A 27584-nucleotide genomic window follows, 5' to 3' on the forward strand; every position below is an offset into this window, starting at 1 on the left:
CTTATATCTTTCCATTGCCACACATTCAGTTTTCTAGTACACTTGCCCAAGGTTCTCCAAGTCTTCTAAAAAGCCAAAAATAAAACAAAAGCATGAATACAGATTAGAACAAAACTTCATGATACTGCATAAAAAAACCCAAGGGACCCTGAAAAGAAAAATCTTATGCCTTTTTTTTCTTCTCAGTGACTGGGAGACATTGTGTATAAGCTGTTGGGATGACTGAATGTTGATAATGTACAAGGACAGGCAGAAAGTTGCCCGGGAAAAGAAGGGACGGTAACGGATAAAACTTTCCGTGTCAAAGGATCAGCTCAATCCTCTGTGAGCAAAAACCTCTTCCACACAGCATTCTCCTGTTCCCATCTCTTTCCTTACACAGCTGTTTAGATCTACTAAAGACATGTGAAAACCTGAGATTAGCTTCTTAAACACTGAGAAGCCTGCATCATAAATGACAGCCATTCCACTTAACACCTCAAAAATCATTGTTCTGCCTTCTCAAGAAAACCCCACAAAAACGCTGTATCATAACACATGCCTGCCTGTAGCATACAGACCACAACAAGCTTGCTTTGCCCTGCAAAACAAGCAAAAAGCCATACAACTATGGGTACTGTAGCACCATGCCCAAGCTCTGATGGTACACCTTGTGCAATACTGCACTAGCTGGGACCCAGTCCATGATAATGGAATCCTCTGGCCTTGTCTCAGCTCTGGAAGCAGGAAGCGCAAGTCAATATCAGCACATGATAGGTCACGTAGATACATTACCTACTTATGATGCACTGCAAGGAACAAAACTACTGAGCTAGAAACAAGCAAGCAAACCACTTTCATGCCCATCACATGATGTAATAGATACAAACAGTCACCCAAGCACAGAAGCATTCTGCTGCCACAGCCATGATCTACACACGCTTCACTCTCCTTGGAGAAAAGGCAATATTCTCTGGATTTCTCCAAAATACTGCTTTTCTTCAAGGCTTTGACCTTTCTCAGAGGCATGTTGTGATTCAAGCATGGGGTTGTCAGAGAGCACAAAATGCTAGCAATCTTCTCTCTAGTCATCTCCAAAAGAACCTTCCATCTGAGAACCTGACTCAAAGGCTGACCTGGCATATAATTAATAGCACCAATTTACTCTCTTGGTACTGCTCATTATTCCCACTCCATTATTTCTGATACTCAGGACTCCACCCTTTTTCACATTGACACAGTATTTTTTTCCTTTTTGTTTCCACCTTTAATGTTTTTTTCATTTCCTTCCCACAGCTAGGTCCAACTCCACCAGTCCCAAATCCATGTTCGTCTTAAATATCTATTTCCTTCACTTTATTTTTGCCTGTCCTAGAATTTGCAGTGGAAAAGGAAAACAGACTGGAAATGAGGTTACTGCACGTTTTCTCTCTCTCTCCTACTGCTTACTAAGCTGTGCCATTCCTCCAGTTGAGCTGAACCCACACCTGCAATTTCAGCCTTTTTTCCTCCTACTTTTGACTCACTCCTCAAGCCTCTTCTCTTGTATCCATTTCTTTCTCTACATTAGAATGCAAATATTTATTCCAAGAGAAAGCCAGAAAACATAATAATCATTCCACATTCTTCCTTCCCACTCTCTCTTCCTTACAGCTCTCCCTTCTTCCTCATACCATAGATACGAAACTGTCTCACTCTCCACTTGCCTCACTCACATCACCCCATACTTCACATCACCTTTCTCCTCATGCTCTGATGGAACAGCAGGACAGGCAGTCTTTCCTATATTTGGAAACCTACTTCTTACCCCTTGCTTCTCTAACTCCACTACATCTCTTTCTATTCTTCTTTCATCTCTAAACTCATTATGAACTGTTTGATAACAAATTACACATTTAACTAGTCTCTAAGTTCAGCCTGAATTCCCTTCAGCTGTCCCTTGCACTACACCGCAACTACTTCACTAAAACGTCTAAAAGCTTTTACTATTGCTATATCTTTGTTTGACTAAGTCATATATTTCCATCACCCATAACCCTCGTACGTTCCTCATAAAAATTAAATGCATTGCTCCTTTTAAAGCATTCATTCTCCTTTTCTTACTTTGGTAACTCTACCCTCTCCTGCTTCCCTTCCTCCCTGTACCAAACACTTCACAGGTTCCTGGGAGGTTCCTTCTTTCTCCTTTGTCTTCTAGTAGCTCCATTAAGCTGCATCTTTTGCACCTTCTCTTATGATCGGGAAATTCATCCACAAACTCTGCTCCTAAGGAGACAGGTCTCAAATACAGTAGATTTATGTCTAAACAAAAAAATCTCAGTCTATCTTTCTGACACCTCTTGTCACTGAGTAGCTGTCAGATTCAGCTCAATACAGCTAGAACAGAACTTACATCTCACCCTTCCCACCCTCTCTTCTCCACCCCCTCTCTTGATAACTGCGGACAGCATTATCATCCTGCGCATCATTCAGATATGAAATACTACGTCATCCTTGACAATGACTTCTCTCTTGATCCATTCATTCAGGCTACATCTATACCTAAATCATTCTCCTGTCTTGCATCCTTAGGACAAAGTCTTCCCTAAACATTCTCAGGGCTAAAGGGTTTCCTGGGCCGTCACCTCACATTAGATATTAAATTTTTCTTCTTTTTTTTCCTTGACAAATGTTCTCCTGCTTGTTTATGCTGTTTCAAAAGTTCTTTCTTCTATATTGTCATACTGATCTGCCATTATTCTCTCTGCAACCAAAAATCCTCCATTCCAGCTTTAAACACTAGGAATGACTCGTCTTTGCTTTCCAGGCTCTTCTGGCATACCTAGCATACTCTGTCCACATCCTACTTGCTATCACACCATTTGCTCACATTTCTAGTTGGCTCACAATGTCAGTATCCATTTACTAAGCTTTTAACAACCAATCTGTATTTTCACTCAGGCCAGCTTCCACACTTGAGTAAGGATATCTTCCATTCTCTTGCAAAACTACTTCACTGCCTTTTGAACACCACCTTAAAGCTTTCCTTGCCAGTTCTAAGAAAGCCACTTTAGTTTAGGCCAAAGTCTACCACCTATCATGTTGAGCAACTAAGTGCTTTTGTTTGTCAATATTAAAACTCCTGCTCTGTCATATGTTAAAAAGTTAGCTCTGCAGCACAACGATTTCACAACACACATGCACACACCCTTCCTGCACACAGTAGCATCTAGTCTCTGATGGGCTGCTAGCCATTCAGATCATGCAAATAATAACACTGCCTCCCTAATCACAGCAGTAACAGACGAATTACTTATATTCATCCAGATCATTGTCCTCTGACTGTCTCCATTATCAGCCCCAAACAAACAAGGCTTTGGCTCTCTCAGTGGCTGTTGTGGTGGCATGGGTCCAACAAACTTTTCAGATTTAAATCATCAGAAGCGTCCTCTCTCAATGAGACAGGACTAAGAGCAGCTTAAAAAAATAACTGCATATGCCAACTACCACCTGATAATCTATTTAATCTGGACAATCTCAAGTGGCCAGCCGAAAGGCCACCTGAGGACAGAATACCTGTCAGAGATTCAAAGATGAATGCACGTGATGATTTACATTTGTGCAAACCTCTGCTTCCATTCTGACCAAATCAGCTCAGAACAATGACAAGCTGAAGTCGCCTTATTCTGATACTGGAGAAATCCAATCCCATCCTGTTTTGTCTGGACAGAAAAGACACTTTTGGTCCAACAAACCTGTCAACAATTATTATGTGTATGATGTTAGCAGTGTTCAATCCAAATATAACTATAAATTCCCAGTCTTCTGCCTGCCCCCCTATGTTTAGACCCCTACAGCAGAAACAGGAAGGGAAAGAATGGTCAGAAAATATCAAACACTCTATATTAGAATAAAACCAAAAAAAAATTAAGAACACAGAATCAAACCTCATAGCTCATGCCCTTTGCCAGTCATTCTTATGTTTTGATGTTACTTCATCAGCCACCCTTCTGCCTCTTCTGCTGAACACCTGCTCCAAGGGAACAGAAAGGGAAGCAAAAGGAAGTCCAAACCCCCTGTGTACTGCACACCACAGTGTCACAACACAACTGCTTCCGCTTTACAGATGATTCAGGAGGGGCCTGGTGATTAGTGAAACTGCACTAGATGTACACTGGTACCAGCAGTTGTGCAGAACCTACAGCATTTGTCTTCAACTTCACTACTGCTCCTGGCTGATGCTCTTGCTGACCTGGGAAAATTCCACTTCTTTTTTTGCCAAACACTGCACATTTTATAAATACATGCACACAGAAACCAAAAAACAGGAAGACCAAATAATTCTAGATTATAATGTCAAGAACACAGATAAATAGGAAGATGGGTTGGGCTTAAGGGCTATATTATTAACATAGCTTAGTAAAATATGAAAGGAAATTTGCTGAATAACAAACACAACATTTCCGAAGTAAGGAAGACATCCCTATTTCTACTGAGCACAATACCAAAAGCAGTCAGAAAGCCCGCTTCTCTAGCGCCATCAGTGGCTTTAAAGCACACCTTTTAATAAACCATACAATTCATGACAAAACTACTCCCTTAAAATTATCAACATTCAACCATATAAAGGGACACAAAGAGGAAAGAGAGAAATGATGCATGCAGTGGTCCGTTTTCCTTTGCCCCACATCAGTCTTAAGTAACACGCTGTATTCCATCTCCAATTTGAGTCAGCTAAGAGAGCTGCACAGCACAATAAAAAATTGGATCATTTTACCCACATAGCAACTATCTTTCTCATCCAGCAAGAGAACCATCTTGCTATAGAATTACTAAGAGACCTCTGTCAAACACCCTGACTGCATCACAGCAGCATTCACCACAGGTTTTTTTTGCATACAAATAACCTAAAGACACAAGCTTCACCGGGAATCCTGCACCACTAACACCACTAACTCCTGAATCAGCTTTTTCAAGGACAAGCTGAAGAACTTCTGCACCAAGTTCCTAGCTATTGAAAATCTTTCTTGCTAGTCATTCCAAAACTACTCTTAATAACACATGGTCATGTCATTCAGGTGACTTTATGGTGGAGTTAACTGTTTAAGAAATACTCATATCTACATACTATTTTTACTAAAGGTGAACCTTTTTAGTAATACATGCAGGGTTATAAATCTAAACTTTCACTGGGACTACCAGAAACTTACACTTTCTGCCTACAGGACTCCTGTGATCCACAACTTAAACAAAATGTGATTTGAAACATGTTTTCTATAGGACTTCCCACTGATTCCATTTCATACACATCAGCCTTGGTTAAATGGCTAAAAATTTTGCCCCAAAGATAATACAGAACCGGACAATGTCCTAATTTTTATTAACTAGAACAAAATGCCTATTTCAAGGAAATTACTCTGTTTCACAGTGAAAATGGTTCAACACTTGTGTAGTCTTCTTTGAAATGTGGAAACCTATATTTAGTCTATAAACTATTAACCACGTATGGAGGCAGATCAACAAGAACACACACGTTTTTATATCTCAATCAAAAACAGATAAAAGAAGTTATTTCACATTCTGTGGTGACAACAGGGTACACTCTAGTACACATGTCATTTCCCATTTCCTTCTTTCTCAAGTCCAGTTATAAATTGCAACAAGTAGAAGCAATGTCAGAGACAGATCCTTAGTGACAGTGCTGTCAGTTGACAGAAAATCACATGTCGTTTCCCCACCAGTGATCAAACAAGCTACCTTAAGCTACAGGAGATCTAACCTCTTCAGAATAACTGTTGCACAAGTACTAGGAGAAACATTACCGAACTCCAGCAAGATATGTGCCATCTAACAAACCCAGAATCTTTAACAAAATAATTTCTAGAACAGGTTCAGATACATATTTTAAAATCCTACCAAAATCCTGACTTAAAACACAGAATGTCTGATCAGAGAGCCTTACAATGACTCCACTCTTTTTATCCAGTGTGTGGGCTGATGAACTAAAGGACAGGTTTCAGAAAATAACTATGTAACTATGAGGATAAACTACAATTCTGACTAAATTTCTGGGCACTATCATACATAATGTTTCATTCTTCCTCTGTTACCATTTCTTGAGACACATTAAATGAGGTGACAGCCACAACCATGAGCCACGCCACCCCCTGCAGAAGCTGTCCATGGGAAAAAAAATAAAACTATGGAAGTCAGATATCATATACTGAACTGATCGGGTATTTGAACACCAGAATCCAGTCCCACTGTCATTTCTCATCCTAAAGAAAAACCCAGTGGGGACCTTTGCTCACTATTCTTATTCCCAGCATAAAGATAAGAATGGTAAGAAAAAGTTTCACTTGCTAATAACCACAGTTTTGTATGCTGCTAATTCTCAGTTCTTTCACTAACCAAGCTCCACCTGAATATTACATCTGTTTAAGAACCAGTATCTCTGGAAGACCTTATTAGCTTACAGGGAAGAGAAAGAAAACTATACACCATTCACCTCCCTCTTTTGCCCACTGAAAAACCAAAGTCAAAACCAACCCCAAATCACCAATCAACGTGGTCTAAATTCAAAAACCTCACTTCTTTCTTCTGGGGTATGTGCTCAAAACTTCATTATAATTTTCTTTCCCTCTCAGACTTTTCAAACATTCCCTACCACCACAAAAAGGTGGAGATGAAGGCAGCTAAATAAAAACAAGAATGCTTTATCCTTAAGTTTTTAGTTAGTATGTTTTTAAAGGAGACAAACAGCACCATCAGCAAACCACTAGTAAACAACAAAATAAATAAGAATCAAAAAAAAAGACCAGCTTCAATTCCTATGCTTGTGTTAACCAGCTGGTTTTGCCTTCTCTTCTTTTACAATCTCCTCATAAATAATCTTCGTTCTCTTCCTCTGGCTTTTCATAAGTAAAATGTTACAAGCTACATCCTTTATTTTTTCCCTATAAAGTGCTCCCTACCATCACCCAATCTCCTTAGCTTCTTATTTTTCCATGAAAAATGATAAAATCAAGTTATTCTTCTGAAGAATAAAAAAAATAATTCTGAAAGCAAAACTAATCAGTATCCCTTTAATTTTGTTCTGACAGTGCCAATGGATTTACCAAAAAGCTTTCCATCAGATAGTTACATGGGAAGTCAAAAATAGGAAAAACATACTGTAAACAACTATCCAGTTTGCTTGTGTAATCGTCAAGTAAAATGGTAAAGTCTGGGGCTGCACAATGATAGAAAATCTCTAATTTTAACACAATATTAGAAAAACAGAATAGATCATCTAAGACAAAATACACACACCATCAGATTGAAACCTCAATAATACAAACCCACTGAACTGAGAAAATGAAGTTGATTATGACACCAAGTACCCAGATACAGATCTAAATCCCATGTTGTGTTTAACCCTGCTGTAGTCCACGAAGATACACAGGATATCTTTTGCTCCTTTACAGTCCATGCATACCTAGAAACACGACACTTAATGCTTGCACATTTACTAAAGTGATTACTAACAGGTTCTGTATGGAAAACCAAAAAAAATAACATTCTTCTATTATTTTCTTGAATATTGCATAGAGCAAAACATATGCCTCTAAAATTAATCTAAACAACTTACAGGTTATGACTGATAATAAAAGATCACTGTATCTCCCAGGCATACAACTACTGTGACTTTTTACAGGACACAAACTGTCAAATACATACAGAGTCCTTTTACTATGCCTGCTATCTAGAACGAAATCTTCATTCTTCAGACACACCATTCAACTTTCAAAATTCAATCTAAACCCCAAATGCTGGTCCAATTCTGATAACCCCTCTTAGCTAAGACGGTTGGTTGGTAGTGATTTGTCAGATAAGTTACACAATGCTGGTTCTGTTTCCTGATTAGATAAGCAAATAAGTGTGTTGAGTTTTGGTTTGTTTTTTTTTTCCCCTAGCACAAACATTTCTGCATAATTTTTTTCACTTTCTGTGAACACTTACAACTTGGTAATCTCCTCTCCACAAACCTACAAGCCAGTAAAAGTCCACCATGGCCATACTGCATTTGCTAAAGGATACATAAACCAAGTATTGGCATGAAAAAGCAATTCCATCTACAAAACTGAACAAATGTTCAGGAAATTTCTCTCCACTGTGCTGCCTACATATACACTGCAGAATAAAGGAAAGCAGTGAGCAATATTTCTATGTTTTTACTTCTGCCCAAAGGAGGGGGCACAGGGGGCACATGGCCTCGGTACATCCTTTGCATTATAGAAAGGATGAGCACTGCCAGACTGCAACCCTTTTGCCCAGGGATGTGCTAAGTATCAACCCCTTTGTCAGGCAGAGATTTCACAGGGTTCCTCCCCACCACCACTGGTAATACTGCCTCCCAGGCCCCCACCTGGGTAAGAGGGAGAAAGAGCAGCCCACCACTCTAAACATCCACAGTACACAACCAGAAAGGAGCCAGTGACAGGGGGATGAAGCATTTTTTGACACCAGACAAATTTTTTTCCTATGGATCCAAACTGAAACACCTTGTCACACTCTGGAGGGGACCACAGTTTCCCTACCCTTTCCCCCACTATGTTCTCCACGCACAGTTTCATTAGTCTAAAAAGGCTGCCTGCTTAACCACTCACAAGGGAATGGCCACATGAGTCTGGTCATACCAACTGAAGTTGACAAAATGCAGACAAATATTAGAAGAAGTAAAAGCACTGAGATCAGGTTTTATACTATCCTTCTCAAACAGGACACTAATTTTTGATATCTGAAGTCCTGTCCTTCCGTCATCCCCCCCTTACACAAATAAAGTCTGATTTTTGTAAGACACCTCTTACAATCTCCTGGCACCACAAATGCCATATGAAGACCTACTCAAATAGATAAGAAAGCAAAGAAAAATTCATTTGGTTTGGTGTTAAGACCTACCATGACCACAACCCTTGTCTATGAACAAAGCAGACAAAAGAAGTCACTATGTCACGCAACAGATGTGTACAAGATCAGAACAAGTGCCCCAGAATTTCTGCAAGCCCACGAGCTATGTTTTCTGCAGACCAATCTAACCCTGGAAATTCTTCCCACCTTTACTAGTAAGGATAGTGAGGCTCCAGGAAGATTTACAGTGGGCATTCAGAGACATGGATGGGTGTGGTGAAAACACCTGTATTAACACACTGCTGAAGTGAATACAGTAGAAATATTTCAACACATACTATTTCTTCAAACTTCTTGAAAGTCCTTTCTAAGTGATCCAAAACAAGTTACTATTTGGAAGCAATAAAATTCCTAAAGCTTTTTATTTTCTAAATATAAGTTTTGTTTCTTTAAACTGTGTAACAGTGCAAATACTATGAAAGCTAATAAGTGCTTCACACCTCTCACTATCACAATGTCAGCAATGACATTACACTTAGATTGGAAATAATTTTTCTGGATACTGAGTTTAAATAGAGCTCCTTTGATGAAGCCTATAACCTCCCTAAAACCAAACAATGACAGAGTAGAGCTGATAATCTATACTGAATTGTTCTAAGAAACAATTTGCATATTATGTATGACTAAGGAGCAGGGATGCGTTTCAATCTTTATGTCTCAAGTAAGCTTATAGTAACAATTTGCGTTCAAGGACTTCTAGGCAGAAAACATTTTATCTCAAAAAATTAAGGTCTTATGAAGGCCAAGCTCAAGTAGGGAAATTTTTGTTTGATTACTTTTGAATCAAACATACACTCAACATTACTGGTAGATGTACAAACTGTTTGAGCCCGGAACTTTTTAGCCATACTATATTACATGAAAATCCAATCTGCCTGTAACTTGCTTTTGGGTCGGCAAAACAGATACGTTCAGGCATGTAAAAATCAAGACAGGAATACAACCAAGCTTGGCATCTCTATAAAGGTCTTTGAAAAGGGAGGTTTTATGATATTTTAAATAATTTTATTTAATGTGTACTCCACACAATAGTTTATCACACAACTCTATATTATTAGTTCATTCTTTTTTCAAAAGCTTGTTTAGAAAACACAAGATGTCTTTTAGCTACCAAGATGCTCAAAATTGAATGCACTTGTAATGACAACTATAGCATAACAAGAAACTTTGCATCATTTCAGAATATATGAGGTGGCATTACAGGTAATAGCGGGATTTCTCTCAGCATCACTTAAGTCACACTGAAGTTTTACTATGATGGGATCATTCATTACAAACTGACTTCACAAGAAGTATTTCTCGTGACAGAAAGGTTGTATATGTATACTGCTTTCTTAATGGAACAGAAACAGAAAGCTACATGAAAACATGTCCCAAACCATTTCACTAGTTGCATGAGGTTTTACCTCAGCATGTTAACAGCGCATGTCACATAATGTGTAGATTTGATTTGCCCACGCTCCCCATTCAAGTCTCTCCTCTCAACTGACAGAACTGTGTCAGGCATGACATATTAGCAAATATCATTAGCCTGGAATTTGCCTGTTCATACTTACGGTACCAGAAAACCTTATGATCAGAAAAGCAAATGACCAGTATTTGGTTTTGCATAATAAGGCTTAGCCTAACATACGATAAGATGCTGGCTGCTCAGTTGACTGTAAGTCACTCAGCCACGAGGATGAAAGAATAAAATGGGACTTGAGCTAAAGTGGATGAACCCAAAGATGGTAACTGTTTGTGAGTGAAAATGTTTTTCACTAGTCACTAATAATATAACATTTAAAGTTGATGCACAGGTTTATATGGTCATCCCCACAGAGAAGTAAACGAAACATTGCATCAAGGGGCAGGGTCCTCGAAAAAAATCCAACATGGCCACTGAGGTGCAGTTGTCTTTTGACTTAAAATTGCCTTATCTTTTACCACATCTCTCAGTTGTATGCATACACCTGTTATACTTCAAAAGAAGTTGACACGGTGACAGTCATCTGCGTGTATCCAACCCTGAAACATTCTTCATGACAGAGATACCCATATGCTATTAAACTACCCTGTCAAGGCCAAACCACAGTCATCCACAGCCACCAAGAGACAGACAGGTAGAGAGGTGTGCCAGCACTATCCACTTACCTTCTTTATTAAGCCTCATAACCTCCCTGCTTTTTCCACCCTCCTTTCCAGTCTCTTCTAGATCTACACCTGCAGAAGAGAAGCAGAGTCAGGAAGCGGCGAGGGCCCAGAGGTGTGCATTTATTGTTTGGCGGGGGGGGGGAGGAGGAGAGGTGAGGAGGTGAGCAGTGTTTCTATTTGCAACAGCAAAGGCACAATGGTCGGAGCATCTGCCAGGGAGCGGAACCGCCGGGCCCCCGCGGCAGCACCCTCCAGCCCCCACCCCCCGCAGCATCCTCCGGCCCCTCCGCGCATCCTCCCCCTCGCCCCCTTCCCCCACCGCGGCGCCGGCCCAGCGGCGGATCCCGCGCCGCGGGGCAGCGGCGCGGCACGGCACGGCACGGCGCGGCTCGGCACGGCCTGCTCCCTATCAGATCGGGCTCCCCGCAGCACAGCGCGCATGCCCGCGTGCCCCGCGCCTGCGCGCCGCGCCCCGCGACGCCGCCGGCAGCCGGGCCTGCCGCCCGCCCCGAGGGGGCCGCCGGACGCGGGTCTCTTCCGCGCCCAGCGCTGCCCCTCCGCGCCCCTGCGCAGCTCCTCCGCCCGGCGCGGCTTTGCCCGGCCCGGCCCGGCCCGGCCCGGCCCGGCGGAGCGGAGCGGGGCCAGCTGCCGAAGAGCCTTGCCGGGAAGGCAGCCGCTGGCGTTGCGCGCCCCGGGGTTACGCGCCCCGTGTCTCGCAGCGCCCCGCGTCTCGCAGCGCCCCGCAGTAAGTCCGTGGGTCGCGCCCTCGGTATTTGCGGCACGACCCCCGCGGCCCAGCGCGGCCCCGGGTGGCGGTGTCGGGGCTCCCGGTCTTCCCGACTTCTTCCAGCTGCCCTCCTGTGGATCACCTATAACCACAGCCACAGCCATTTTGTTGTCCAAATACTACCTGATCTGCGTTTAAACACAGGCTTCGTCTGTTTGCAAATGGGCTTTTCGTTGTTTTGATGTCTTAGGCTACTGTACGGCAGCTCTGAACTCGCAGGTCCCACTCCTCTCAAATAATACGGAGGTTTTCGTCTCGCTGTGTGTAACCCACAGGATTTACATTCTTTTAATTTTAGGACTGTGTAAGTTTTGGTTAATTTTTTCTTCATTTAGGTAAGGGTAGAAAATAACACTACTGGGAAAATTTTTGTCCTCAATATACCTGATGTGGGTAAGGAGTTACGGCATAAACCTATTGCTCCAGCTCACACCTGTTAAGCCAAGCATACCAAAGCCAAAACAGTGGTGAAGGACTTAGTTTCATTTAAGCAGCCTCACAGACTCTGCTCACAGCATCTTTCTTACAGCTGTGCAGCCCCAGCAGAAGAACTGATGACTGAAGCTCATGGTTCTGTGGTTGCGGGTGTGGGTTTTTCACTGTCCCTTCCTTGTCCTATGCCTCTTCCCAGCCACTCCGTTAAGACCCTCTGTCACCATTCACTTTTTGCTGGTTCATACCAGACAGCACTGAAGCAAAGCATGAAATCAATCTAAACTTGAAGATCTACTCAAGGGTTGGAGTGGTGTCCAGAGGGGCAGGACCGGCACTGCTGAAGTTGGCACTGCTGAAGTAGCACTGTTGAAGTAGCGCTGTTGCCTGCAGAAAGGTACATGGCACTACAGTCTACCATGGATTTAAGAAATTTCTTACTGTTTCATTAAGACAGGGGTCTTTACAGTGCTAAAATTAATAAATGTTTGGAGCAAAGGCCAAACAGCCTTTGCCTTAGATACATTGTTGACAGATGCAGTATTAAATACAGATAGCATTCACACCACCTCTTCCAAAAAGTAGGTAGATTATACAAATCTTACCCTTCAGGCCTAAAAGCTTAGATACTGTATGGCAGGGCCAAAGTGCCTCCAGTTGTGTGACATTAGCTACAAGAAACTAAGGAACACAATTAAAACAATCAAAGAAGCAGAAAGCTCACCAAAATATGCTTTCAAAGAGAACAAGTCAATCACAGCAGCCTTATTGGCAATCAGTGTGAAGCAGCCGTAAGTTGTATGGCCTTAGATATATTATACATGGAATTTCCAGAAGCAGGAAGGGTGGTCATGATACAACACAAAGCCCTGGCTAGACCTGTTGTGGAATATTAAGTACAATTCTAGCCACTAGTTTAAATTAATCTTCCTGCAAAAAAGTGTGGAAAGGATCGTCAGGATGGTCAGAGGAGGTAAAGTCTGTCACATGAGAAGAGCTTGGCTTAGTCTAGTGAAATTTAGCTGGGAACGAATATGAATGATGTTTTTAATTATAAGGAAACATAATGAGGAAAAAGAAGAATAGACTTAAACTGCTTATGTTGAGGTTGAAAACCCTGCTCACTACACATAAAACTTTCTGGTGAGGAATAGCAAGATGGAGTTCCTTGGGAGAAATAATAAATGACATGATGCTAATAGTCAACCACGTTTGGCGCTTGTGCTCATATCCACCACAAGGTAGTCTTGACAGTGGCCAAATAGTCATGTAATTAAAGTTACACTGCACAGCTTACACCATAACAATTTCGTGATCACCCAAGACATGCATCTGGAGAACAGGTACAAAAGAAAGGCATGTGAGAACCCAGGAAAGCCCTATCAGTGAAAACCGACGTAAGATTTCAGGGAAGTATGTATACATCGAACTAGATTAAATACTGCCACAGGATACACAAGCAGTAAAGCAATTCCTGATCACACAACTGAGAAAAAAGGGGCGGGAGAAACTATTTAATACAAGCTGCCACATACCAAGCAAAAAAAAAAGTGAAGAAACTTTCCAACTTTAACACATGGCACTAATCTACATGCTGCTTCCCATGACACACTGCAGAACTACAGTCTAGGCTCTAACAGAAACAGACCATATGAAGGAAAATTAGCATAAAATCAAAGATGCAAGATGTACCAATTCCTTCTTAAAAAGAAACAATCCAGTGATTTACAGTTTGAGAGAAAGGTTTCCAAGGCCCTCCCGAAGGAATTCCTCCTCCCTACCATATGTATGCACGAACAACATTATCATTAAACAAATGCTTCCACAATCACAGAATCATAGAATCATTTAGGTTGGAAAAGATCTTTGAGTCCAACCATTAACCCAGCACTGACAAGTCCACCACTAAACCACATCCCTAAGTGCCACATCTACACATGCACCCCACTTTCCAATAATCAGCATCTTTTGTTTGAAAAGTGCATGTTCTGCTTTGATTGCATCTGTGCTACCTCTGTGATATGCTCTAAGGAATGAACCCCATCCCTGAGTGAAGTAGGAAGAGAGCCCATCTGACATTTTGGAAGTTCTTCCCATGGTCAGGAATGTATGTAGTTCTCTCTTGTGAGTGTGAGCTCAGGCTGCAGCTTTATGGTAGCAGTGGCATTCAAATAGTTTCTTCTTCTCTTTTCCTGGCATCTGCTTTCACAGAATTTGTAGAAAGACAGTTCTACTTAAGACTTTTACTCCTCTTTCAATTTTGGTTTTATTAATCAATGGATGCAAAAGTTATGGATGGAGAGGAAAAAAGGAAGGAAAAGGCACAAACATGATCACGGAAGACTTATTTCCATAGGAAATGAGTAAAAAATCTGCATGTGGAAGTATAGATTAAACATCCTCTGTTTCTTTTCCAGCTGCTCACCAATACAGAAATTTAATTCTTCTATGACCTTGAACAAGTCACTGTGCCATAGAAAAGTAATTAAGTTGGTCAGGAAAGGTACTTTCCCTCTCTGGTCCTTGTGGATCTTCTTTTATTTCAAATGCCAAGTAGAGGCTTCCTTTTATTATGTGGTCTTTCAGAATTTAGTATAGTGCAGCCTTCATCTTGGTTGCAGCTTCTAAATGCTACAGTTACCCAATCATAACATGGAATTAAAAAGAAAACTGTAAGCAAATTAAGGCGTTTAATTAATAAGCAGCAAAATACAGATGAAACTCTAATCTTTTAAATCCATATATTAATGTTTTTTTAATAAGATAATCTCCAAATGCAAACTTTCCGCTAAGTAACCAGGAGATAAAAAATCATATGTTCTTATATCTACTTATTAGAGTTATAGATAAAGACTTGGGCTTTATAAAAGCACAGCAAAAGTTACGACATCCAAAGCTAGCTGCGTATCAATATTTGGCTTATGTGGAGATCACTCTGACATTTATGTAATTATCAGGATCTAAATGGAAAGAGATAAGAAACCAAAACAGCAGTTCTCACATGTGGCTATCAGGAATTTCAGATGTAGTCACCATGTACAAAGAAATAATGACATGATTCCATTTCAACTCCACTGTCACACACTGAGAAAATACCATGCGTTTGCTCAGGCATGTGTAGTCACAGCAACAGCTAGAATTTGTGACCCTCTGCTTTAAATCATGTATACCTGGCAAATCATGCACCAGATGGCTTTAAACTGTCTGCAAAAAACAGCTGTATAAGGCTTTAGTATCATAACAAGATGATAAACATATGATGTTCTTGTGACAAAGTCATTATGATTTAAGCAGTTTGTCAAGAAACTTGTTAGTACTTCTCAGGATCCTATTTTGCAATGGATCTACCACAACAGTGGTTTTATTTTATATAGCAGAAATTATTGTGAAGCAGACAGTTTTATGAACCCAGGTATCTACTTTGGTGGGAATGGAACGGTGAATGAATCGCAAGACTTTCTTAAAGGCAGTCAGTAATGGTGTTTGGATAAGAAAAGCACCAGCAAAGTAGCTGGGTGTCAGTCACAAAAGAACAGAAATGTCAATTCTCCTCCAGGATTTTGAGAAGTCTAAAACTAATTTATATGTTGACTTGTGTGCAAATTATTTTTATACTGAATTTTTACACTTTTGCTCATTTCAACCTGTAGATTATCTAACTCTAGTCTCACTTCCCACAGTGAATAAATGAACTTCCTATTTAATACTACAGCTGCACCTCAGGAGAAAAGATACCAGAGAAGTTTGTATTGAGAAGATGCAAAACCCAACAGATAGATAGTCCTGCCTTTCACTGACGAAACTGATTCTGAAACTATTTGGTTTTTTAATAGTGTAGCATCCTAGTCTGCCCTGTGATAATTAGAGTAGGTAAATTAATTAAACAAAGCAGATACTTAAGAAGTTCTATAGGTTTCTGCAAAAAAAAGATGCATACAGGATGGCCATTAAAACAACTTGATACTTAGCAAGCCAAATGTAAAAACCACTATGAGCCAGTCTTCCTAGAGTCATTCTGGCCAGAAGTGCAGTCCCTGTAGTATTTCTGGTTTCTTTGTAGTTTCAGAAGGTGTCTCAAACACCATGTGAGTGCCATCATATAAGACTTGAGCTAGAAAACTGTATAAAATAGACACAGCAGAGAAATCTATTTTTAATGTCCTCTGAAATAACACAAGAAAAAAAAAATCCAGATTAAGCTTTTGGTTCCATCTTAGCCAAAAAAGCCAGCACTGAAAAAAGAAACATGGAAACAGTCAGAAAAACGGAGAACTGAAAAAGAAATTCTGAGCAAGATAGTCTTGTATCCCAGCAAAAAACCATGTTTCTCAAGCAAGTGTTGCGAATTGATTCACACAAAACAATGCTTGAAGCACTACAGCAGCACTAATCAGATGAAATGGGAAATCTAGAGTGAGGTATACCACTCGGATATATGAACAGAACATTCAGAATAAGATAACTTACTACAGTGAACTCTGAAAAACTTAAAGAAAAAATGCTACCAAAAAAAGGCCATGCACTAGAGGCTAATGAACATCAACATGAACTAGTCACAACAGTGACTACACATTTCAAATCCAAGAGTTCCGCAAGCACTGTGAAAAAATAAATTGCACATCCTTCAGTTCCAGTGTCTAAAACAATGTTCTAAACAATTTTGCGAAGTATTGGTTGCAGTCTAAATGCATTAACATAGCACTGTACATCAGCTAATTTATCCTGCTTTTAAGAGGCTAATTTGTCTTATCTACAATGTTACCGTAGCTGGAGTCTTTCTGACACCAAAGCTAGTAATGGTAACTATCAGTGTATCACAGGACTGCTTTGTACAGTGCAGATAGGCATTTTCACTGGATGTGAGGACTTACCAATTGCTTGTGAGAAGCAAAGCAGTTTCGTTTTTTTCTGCAAAAGTTTCAGGTTTCAGCTGGGAGCCTCTGAGAGTTCAGTTCAGATCCATCTTCCTTTCCAATATTTTCTTTCTTTCAAGAATGTTCCCTATGTCCTGACCTCCAACAAACACCTGAACATCCAGTCTCTGTGTTGTGGTACAACATGTATGAAATTTGGATCTCAAACTCACTTCTTAAAACACACTACCCAAGGTCTCTGATCTAACACTTCATCAGATGGACTTGATGCAACAAACTGAGCATTAGGCCAGGTCAGAGTGTGGATTCTTATCAATGTGGCTATTTGGGAAGACCCGAATGATAGGTGAAAGAATACTTGACAGGCTAAAAGTCAATTTCCCTTTATTGACAGGTACTTTGGAAAGATCGCAGTATGCACATCACAAAATCTGTGTTTCTTACTGCTTATTAAAATTGTTAAGCATATCTAGCACTGGTGCAGTGAATCACTTGTATTTTACTTATTAAATATTTATCTGTTTTGTTTTATTTGAAACATTTTTTGGTAAATAGCAGCAGCAATAATATTTTTGAAGACCATATCCAGAGTCTAGAGGAAGGCTCTTAACCATCCGGCTGGGACAGAAAGAAAAAAACCTGTATGATTTCCCTGCAGTTTTGAAAGACATGGTAAAGTTCTTTAGATTTTGAGACATAAAACCACTTAGGGGTGGAGTTATCTTGCCTCAGTATAAAGTCTGTGTTCAAACAGCAAGCTGCTCTCCTAAGCTTTGCTCTCTCACAGTGCCCGGGTGAGTAACAAAACCCACAAAACATGGGTCCCCAAAGATCTTCATGCATTTCTCGTGAGGTAGGCATAGAAATATGCTTTCATAAAATATTAAGTTTGCCCTACTGAATAATGTATATTATAACTTTCTGTTCACCAGCCACGTTTGTCTGTGTTGGCAGCACACAACAGCAACTTACTGCATCTCCCTCACTGCATCGTAACCAATTTTCTGCTGTTCCTTCTCAAAGTATATGCCATATTTCTCTTGTTTGTATCACTTTCTCCCAAACATTTCCCTTTTCTGAATTCTCTTCCCTCTGTCATTTTAACTAGTACACTGCAGGGTAGGTTTCCATCTCCTGCCACGTCACTCCACTGAAGCACCATCTTGGGGCGTTTTTTGCTCCCAGTCTCTCTCACTCACCACCCTCCCCTTGGGCCCAGCTGCCTCACCAGACACCACTATGTCTTTTAATGTTGCTTTTGCTTTTTATCCTGTCTTGCTTTTTATCTTGTCTCCCCCGTGGAGGACAGGGGTCTCCCGTACATCTCTCCCAGTCCTTAGTCATCTCTCCATCTCCCACCAGTGAGCTGCCTCTCCTCGCAAAGCTGTTTGGTTTTGCCCTCTTCTCCTCTCTAAATGCTTCCTCACCTGCATGGGGGGGGGGAGCCCCCCTTTCCTTTTCTCCTCCTCTTGGCAGCCAGCTCTCCTCTGCCCTTCCCTGGGAAATCAGCAGTCCTTCCCAGCCTTGTCCTGGCCCTTACTGGAGGCCCCTTTCCTTCAGTGCACAGCCTGCCCTCCTCTCCTGCCATTTTCCACAAGTGCTGGTGAACTCTCTCCCAGCAGCCCACTGATCCCCAGTGTAAAGGGGCACTCATCCTGGCAGGGATACACAGCGTCCGAGAGTGGGCTGAGGGAAGGCACTCCAAGGGCTGCCAGAACAGTAAAATAAGGATTTCATCCTGAGTGGGCTGTCCCTCAGTGTTTGGGAGACACTCAAATTTACTTCAGCTTGGCTTTGAAAGACAAGGGGTTTGAGTGTGTCTTTGGTGGAGGTCATGTTTGGGCTCAGTCAATAGCAGAGAGGGCCCAGCCTGCTCGCATGGCTCCCTAAGCCTTTGCTGCTTCCAGATGCTGACTCAAATCACACCTTGCTTGAAGTTCTGAAATGTTATGACACTTGTTCTGGTATGTCCTATTTCCAGCTTGTACAGGAAGCAGACATGTTGAAATCATAGAAGAAAGCAAGCCTGTTTGTCTTGTATTTCTGGCTGAGGCTGGAAGTGGAGTGCCAGAAATCAATTGTGTCTCATCTATTGTACAAGGAAGTCTTTTGTAGCTCCTTGCATTGATGTGCTAAATTTGTGAGGAGCTTTGTCCTAGTAAGATTCCCACCCCAACCTGGAAGAGTCAAAGATAGTATCTTCTGATAAGCACTGCAAATTCTGACTCAGTCCAAATGGATCTCAAAGGCCTTAGCAGGAATAGTGAGTGACATGCCTGATGAGTAAAGGCACCTGAAGTGGAAAATATGTTTGATATTTAAGCATTGGCTTACATACAGTGAGAGGTTGTGTCATAGATGTTTTGATACCATCATCATTCAAAACATCTCGCAGACGACTCAATACTTCTATCATCTTCACTGGACGTTTTACACAGGCAGTACAGTTGCAGAGACCAGATGTGGATGGACCTCAGTTATGGTCTCACAGGTCTAATGATTTTTTGAATTAAATCCTCTTCATGATATAATTATGTTGCCCTTTGATAGTCTGTTTATTGGAAACCTATGGTTTGACGAGTGTTCCTAAGGCACTATGACCTTCAGGCAGGCAAAGAATTAGCACACAATACTAATGATACTTGGGTTAAATGGAAAAGCTAGTCAAGAAGAGAAAATAAAAGTTGGAACTTTTATAAAAATATCCCATGTTGCCTGTGAAGGGTGCAAGTTTCTGAAGTGCCTGGGAGCTAAGATTGCAACTATGCAGGTTCTGATTAAGAAAATATTTGTACATCTCTACGGCCATCAAACATTTTATCTGGCTGATAACCTCCAGTGATGCAGCTCTGTGCATTGAATCAAGTTGTGTTTGTAGATGCTCAACGTGCGACATCTGATATATGCAAAAGCTACAAGACAGATGAAAAGCCAACAATACCCATATACCCATTTAGGGGAAAAAAACCCAAACCAACAGCTAAAAATCATTGTCAAATTAACATTTGAATATTTTGTAGTTCAACTTCAGATGCCTGTTCAATGCAAGATTATAGCCAGAATGGGCTGTTGTTTTCCAAACCTTTTAATTGACAGATAAAAAAGCAACTTTACAAGACAGCAGATATCTGTGGATTCCACTGCCTGTGTTTAATTCTGATAATAACAATAATAATAACAGATCAATTAAAATATATTATCTGTCTAAGCATATTTTGTCTGTCAGTTCTCTGTGGCAAGAGGTGTCTTCTCTTTAAAAGAATGGTGTGAAGCCTTCTGTGACCTCGTGTGTCAGCATAATTAGGACAACTGATACAACTCAGTCATCAGTAGCATAAGCAGTGGTGTTTTTTTTTAATTGTATGTTCATGTCACAGTAGAGTTGGGCACTTCTAAATATTTCTAAAGTTGTTCTTCAACAATGGAGCAAAACTTATGCCTGCTCTTATAAAAAATACGAATATGAAGTTAGAGGCTGTATGGAAATAGTTATGGTGGTGAAAAGACCTAACAACAGTCCCTTGATAAACACAACATTTAATAGCAGTACAATATGAATTCCTTGAAATAGATTTCTAACCCATTGGATGGGTTAGAAATAGTCTTGTTTGGAGACCTTATGGGTGCCATGAACATGTGTCTCTTGGATTTGTAGAGGGAAAACTGAAAGAGCATCTCTAGGTCCTGGAATTGCTCATATGTGGGTGAATTCCTCCATTTATTCAGGGTTTAATACTTTTGCCGATGGAAATTTTTCCATCAGCTGACAAAACCCCCTCAGTCTGTCTTTGTCAATCTGAATTGTTATGTAGCCAACTGTTCTGTTCAGTTCTCACACTGCATTTGTGGTGTAAGAGTCTAAGAGCATGCTGTGTCAGCCATGGGATTATTGGTCCTAGATTTTGCAGAATTTCCCATACACACTTTTAAAATAACAGCAGATAATTATGAGAGTTGGCAGATACCACAGGCATAATTGTTTTCAGCAGTTACAATAGATGTTTTAAAAACATTTCCTTATTCAAACCTTTTCAGTTAGTTCAGGGCTGGTGAAATACAATCCTCCCTATTGTCCCTGGCCCTCCATGTATCCTCTGGGTACAGTAACCAGCAGGACCTCCCTCTTTCTCACTCTTTGCTTTTCACCTCCCTATGTCACCTTTTAGATCACAGCTCCAGGTAGTTTGCTGTGCTGCCTCTTGAATTTGCTGCCTTTACAGCTATCCAGCCTTTACAGGATTCTTCAGAAGAATCCTACATCAAAATAACTATGCCATCAAAACCGAACTGTGTCTGGAAAAATAGTTGAACTCATCAGCATTTTATTTCAAAAAGGAACATGGATAAGAAGTTCCATCGGGATCAAAATGTCATACGTTAATGTTGAAGGAACAATGGTGATGTCACTGTCATTTTACTTGCCTTTTCTCCTGTCCTCTCAAACTTGACCTGACCTGCACTTAAACAAGCAGAGATGTTGTACCCAGGACACACTGTAACTTGCTTCTCATGCTAAAAGAGCACAAATAGGCTGACCTCAGCACACAACAGAAATGGTTGGAGTGGCAAAAGGTAAATAATAGTACATGTGATCTTCAGCGATTCATTTGTGCCCATACCCTGCCTGCAGCACAAGTGGCCACACATCAGTGAGACGATAGAAGTCTTCTTTTGTTTTCTATGCATTAATTTTCCTGCTCTGTTTACCTAAGCAGAAGAAGTCATCTTAACAGTTGTTAGTGAGATAAGATACAGAACGTAATACATCTTCTAGTCCCCCAGGAAAGGCTTTTGGTAATTTTGGAATGAGTGTCTTATTCTCTCCAGCATACTCTGAATGTAAATTTGGAAAGAGGAATTTCTCCAAATAATTATAGATTAAATGCTGAATTCCAAATATATTTATTTTCTTTGCTTTTTTGTTGGTGTGCATTGCACACATGCTTTAAGAGATTTCTTTTCTGTGGTTGCTATGGTAAAAAGCTGTCCCCAGTCCTTTTACTTAAAACCCATGAACTGCAATTAAATGTTTAATGTTGTAACATACAACAGCTCTAGTAACACCTTAACAGCTTTGAGCATGAATCTCCATCATTTCAGCAGATGGTGATTTTTGGCATTCTGTGTTTTCAGTTTGTTCTTCTCCTTTATAATGCCTGCCATTACATCTTTTGACAAATGCTGCTGGACTAACTTAATTGCAATTTGAGTACACTGAAGCATTCCTCAGACCTTTTTGTATTTCTGTTAAAGATGACCAGTACATGAAAAAAAACAAGTTTGTATGTGTATCCCTGGCAGCAATTCTAAAAGCAGATTTTAAAGTACCTTAAAAATCTGCTTCTTCTCATCTGTAACCATAAAAATATAGTCTTGAAATATCCTTAGTATAATACAGGAGCCCTGCACCTCAGCAGAGAAGGAGACATAATTGATTTTCTCCTGAAGAAAGAACTACCCTGAATGTTTGTCAAGAGACTGAATTAAATGAGAGTTACCAAATTCAACTTGTTTTACCAAAGAGAGTTGCTCTTTATTATTATTTCTATAGAGCTGGAGGCTGAATTCTCTATGAATTTTGCTTATTGTTTTTGAAGATTTATGATTCATATAAATCCCTTTCAACATGGAGTATCAATCATATTTAGAAAACAAGTTGACTTTGTCCAGAAATTATCAAGAGCAAGATTGTCTGGTGAAACTTCTTCAGCTGCTTTCCCTTTTCCTCCCATATAATGTATTTGTATTCCATTTATTTTTTTTAGAAGTGGATTCTTTGGACTTAAAATTACGACTGTTCTTCATTTTGCTCCTTGAAGAGATTTTATGTACTAAGCAGGCAGGACACTTCAGATGTAATTCTGCAGTACAGGAAAAAGTAAATTTTTACTTTTTGGTACCTTCAGCAGCAGCATTAACATTTCTGCTTCTTTAGGAAAAGAAAACAGCAGAGAAAAAGGAAAAGAACAGTTTTCCCATAATCATAAGAAGATAATTTTGCAGTTTCAACTTTTAAAATATGAATGTCTCATTCACAGCTATTTCCTGGCTGACTCCAGGTTTCTATGATTATTATTTATTCGGTGCTGATAGTGTGCTTGACATTGTGCAAATATAGAAAGAGATATTCATGGGGACTATCTGCCAGGATTTCCTAGTTGTTAGTGGCAGTGTTAGCCTCTTTGAGCAAAAGCTTGAGGCTGTCTTTAAAAAGGAGATGTTTATCCATCCTGCCAACATGTAGCTTCATACATACGACCGTGGGAAACACTGCTCAAATGCACCCAGCAAGGCTTTGGAAGGATGGACCCAGTGGAATTTAATTTAATTAGGGCAGCAGCAGCGTGTGGTAGCTCTGACTGATCAATCCTTTAAGACCAGTAGTGATATTTTCAATAGCTGGAAATTTTTTAGGGAAAGGTAAGTGGGAAGAATCAATCCTCCTGATTTGGTACCTAAAGAATCAAAGAAGAACTCTTTGCCTGAATGCTACATGCTTTTAAAGTCCCGTGTCTTCTGTGAAGTCCATGAAGTCTTTTGTAAGTTATGTGTAGGACCCACCAGCAGCCACCATGCTTAATTCACCTGGACAGTGAGTAATGTTGGTGTCCCTCAAGTTGTTCATGCCGTTGACTGACATCTGCCACTGGTTTTGTTAGGAACATCTTCCAAATGGTAGCAGTGAAGGTTTTTGCAGGGACATATTTCCCAGGTTAGTGGCATTTGACATATACCCCCCCGCCCCTTCCCCCCCCAAAATAAAAAATCATAGTCTAAATGAGAGGATTGTTTGTCTCTTTATTAGAAAAGAGATGCCATCTTTGAATTTCCTCTCCAATGGAGCTGTTCTAATAGATGGCATCTTTAGTGACTGTTTCTTGACCTTTTACATGAAAGAGCAGACAATTTGCTGTTTTCTGTTTTGTAAATGAAGAATGCTTTCCTCATGATCATTTAAAAAAATAGCAAAACCTCCCAAATCCCACAAAAAAAAGAAAAAAAGAAAAAAATCCCAAACCCCTAAAAAAAACAAACCCCCAAAACCCCAAACCTAACTTGCAGTGAGGGAAAAGGCAGAATGCAAGTACTTGTCCTTGTTTTCTCCCTGGCTAGGATGAGCAGTTCATTATCTGGTCCTTTCAGACATCCCAGCAGAATGAATGGATGATGACAGTAAGCTTATCTCTTTGTCTGAGATGGTGATACTACCCATCCAAACACACATTCAGAGGCCTTTGTTAGAGCAACACAAGTCATATGTAGGAGTCAGTATCAGAAAACCCCATTTCCAGAAATGGACACATCTGCCACGTATTGTACAGAAGCAGCCAAACCAAAAAGACTCGTAGAAAAATAAACAAACCTCTGAGGGATTTGAAAGCTGAAGTCAAACGTATTGAGCTCAGTTCAGAACTGTGAAGAAAGTTAAAAAGGAATATATAAAATCTAATGTATAAATTACAATTCCTGTATTAGTCATAGTTATTATATTCTAAATTTTGTTTGGAAAAGAAAAGGGAATGCTCAGATTTCCTTGCCTCTCCACCTCCCAAAAAAAGACTTCTCTTTGCTTGCAAGTAATTTTTCACACTGAGCAAAATGTCTGGTTTAAACTCAGAGCAAAAGTTTAATTAATTCTCATTTTACAAATCCTCCACAATATTTATTCAAACGATTGGCAAATTCCAGGAAGTTCACCCATCCCTGAAAAAGAAGTTTTGTAAACAAATCTGGCAACAAATTTATTTTAACAGCAGCAACCTTACTAATCTGTCAAGATGTAGTTTGTTACTGACATTTGATTAAATTCTTTTTGCTTAAGAATGGGAAGTAATTTACTACAAACAAGCCATTTAGCTGGGACATGTTGGCTGCCCCTCTGATACTTCACAGAACATTTAATTCAGCAGAAAAAAGCTAATAGTAGGCTCAATTTCTGTATTCACAGAACAGCAACAACATCAAAGGTTTAAGGGTCTATAAAACCCATTTATGTTGTATCTTACAACCTGGAGCAGCATTACTACACATCCTCTGGACACAAATGAAGGGAGTGTTTTAGGTTGTGGTTCCACAGGAACTTTCTTGCCCAGACCCCCTGTTTCCTGGCCATTTCCTCCCGGCTGTTTCATCCACTCAGTTCTTACCCAGCATCAATTCATGGATCCAGCTCCCTTTGTGGCAACACTAACCATTGTGTGGGCATATTAGCCAGGGGTAGCCCAGGCTGAGGTGAAACAACTGAGTGGTCTGTACAGCTTAGGGTGGTTTTGTCAAGAAAAATGCTTGTGTCCAGAAAATGGTTTATGTAAGGAAATGGTCTCAGAGGTTTGCAAATTATCAATAAAATAAAATGGCTAAACCCCACTGTCTGCCATTACTGCCAGTTGAAACAAAAGATACATAGGTGCTGTTGTTAAACATCTATGGACGTTACCTTTGTCTGCGTTAAGACGGTCCATCCAAATGGGTTGCTGGGTGTGGGAATGTTTTGGGGTGTCCACTTCTTGATACTGAAAGGGATTTGGCATGTCATCTCACTGCTGCATAGGAAAACAGTTTGTGATTTTATGTCATAGCTTCATAAAGCCGCATGTGTCCTGAGGTAAAGGCTCAACTGGTACAAATGTCAGTAGAGCCATGACAGTCTGTACCAGCAGGTAAAATGTCCATCCTTCCTGCCACTTCCCCTGCTCCTTCAAACCTAAAAGGCTGATCCAGATCCCAGTGAAGTCAGTGGGAGCTTTCACTCTGTTCTGGATCCAGTTGTAGGCAAGTATGCAGCCTCTTAAGTACAGCAATTAAGAAATTGAGCTAATGTTAGTAATCCTTTCTTGCTTGCCTAGAACACCCAAACTGTCAGAGGTAGCCTTTATCTCAGGCAAAAGCCTGAGGAAAACAGCTGGGTTTATGTTGCATCTGAAAGGTCAGTCTTTGTCCCTGTGGACTAAAAGGTATGAGGGAATTCCAGGATTTGCTGCCAGCTTCTTGGTATTTATTTCTGGAAGCTGTTAGCTTAGATTTTTTTAGCTAATCTTAGTTATGGGGAACTGAGATGATAGAGTGAGGGTTTTAGAAAGTCACATTTCTAGATACTTTAAATGTGTTTATATAAAAATCTGCCGTCCTTGCTTTTCATGTTCCTTTTTAGATGGAATTTTAATTCAACTTTATCTATGGACACTCAGGACACTGCACATATTATATTTCTTTTCTAATACTCAGAATAAGGACTTTGCTAAGTGAACCTCCCTTTAAATACCCCTAAAAAAAACCTGGCAGAGTTTGACATCAGTAACTTTATACACTAGAATTTATTTTGAGACTTTTTGTTACCTAAATAATCCTCATTTGGGGAAGTTTGTGGTACTAATTTTTTGCAGCATATTTAAATCAGAGTAGAAAAGGAAAAATCCCCTGTAAGGATTTATATTTGAATATGTGAAGTAATGAATTTTAAAATATAAGGAAAAGAATTTAGCAGCCTCTTGCTTAATTGGGATTCATGCTATTTAAAATAAAATGGAGCAGTGGGTGTCTCAAATATTCTAACCCTTCTCAGGCTGAAAAATTATGTTCTTTTACATTATTGATTCTGATTCTGTCTGTGATTTAATCCTTTTCTTTACATGGTTAAGGAGTAGAAATAGTGGGAAAGTCACAACCACAGGCAATAACATGGCAATTAACTCAGAGGTACTGGTGGGACATTTAAGCAATTTTAAGTCAACACATATAAACATTAGGTTTCTGGCTTGAAAATCTGGGCATTGTTTACAGCTGGAAGATTTGGTTGCTTAAGTGATTTTGATTTTCAAATTGCATTTGAATATCAACCACTGGTTTGAATCTGCTCCAGATGGGCAGTGACTGAAAATTGTTATAATCTGGCACATATTTGGTAGCACAGATAAGTGAGTTGATGGCCTCATTAAAAGTATCTCAGACATATGCACTGATTAAAAAAACCCTCATCTCCAGCTCAGCAGAGTCTTGGCTGAGGGGAACTCAACTGCTCTGAACCCCTAAGGGGTCTTTCTGGCATGACAACAAGAGGAAGTTCATAATGCTGTTGCACACAGAGGTGAATATAAAATGTGTTATGGTCAGGCGTGCTGGCCTATTAGCAAATGCAATATGGTATGGGCCAGTGCTTGTTTCCATTGTAGTCAGTGGGAACTCCTGTGTGGGCATATGTGTCCCCTCACCTGAGTGAGAATCACACAACTGAGATCATGGACATTAGAAGTCTGGAAGTGGTATTTATTTTTCCACCAGCAGGTCATCAAAATTATTAGCTACCTGGTTAACAAATAGTACAGAAAGATAGGCACTAGGGGTTGAAGGAATTTGAACATCAGGGCTAGCCATCCCAAACCCCCTTTATTGTCACTGTGGAGAAACAGATATTTCAGAAGTACAGTGCTTCCCTTCTTAAAGGTGATGGTTAA

At 40.2% G+C, this 27584-nt stretch overlaps 1 protein-coding gene across 2 annotated transcripts in view; it reads right to left on the reverse strand.

Annotated features, from left to right (window-relative positions):
* The window catches only part of ATXN7L1 (ataxin 7 like 1), a 112931-nt gene extending 101581 nt beyond the window's left edge, over positions 1 to 11350 (reverse strand). The window contains exon 1 of one of the 2 annotated variants that reach the window (XM_057417882.1): positions 11041 to 11350. In XM_057417882.1, the coding sequence (XP_057273865.1) occupies positions 11041 to 11059 (19 nt within the window). In that variant the 5' untranslated portion in view covers positions 11060 to 11350. The remainder of the gene's footprint in view (positions 1 to 11040) is intronic. The other variant, XM_057417881.1, reaches the window with a different exon arrangement.
* Positions 11351 to 27584: the final 16234 nt, after the last annotated feature.

Source organism: Pezoporus wallicus, unplaced genomic scaffold, assembly GCF_028554395.1.
Source record: "Pezoporus wallicus isolate ANWC-B61680 ecotype Strahan unplaced genomic scaffold, APGP_CSIRO_Pwel_v1 contig_5542, whole genome shotgun sequence".
In the NCBI taxonomy this organism is placed as follows: Eukaryota; Metazoa; Chordata; class Aves; order Psittaciformes; family Psittacidae; genus Pezoporus; species Pezoporus wallicus.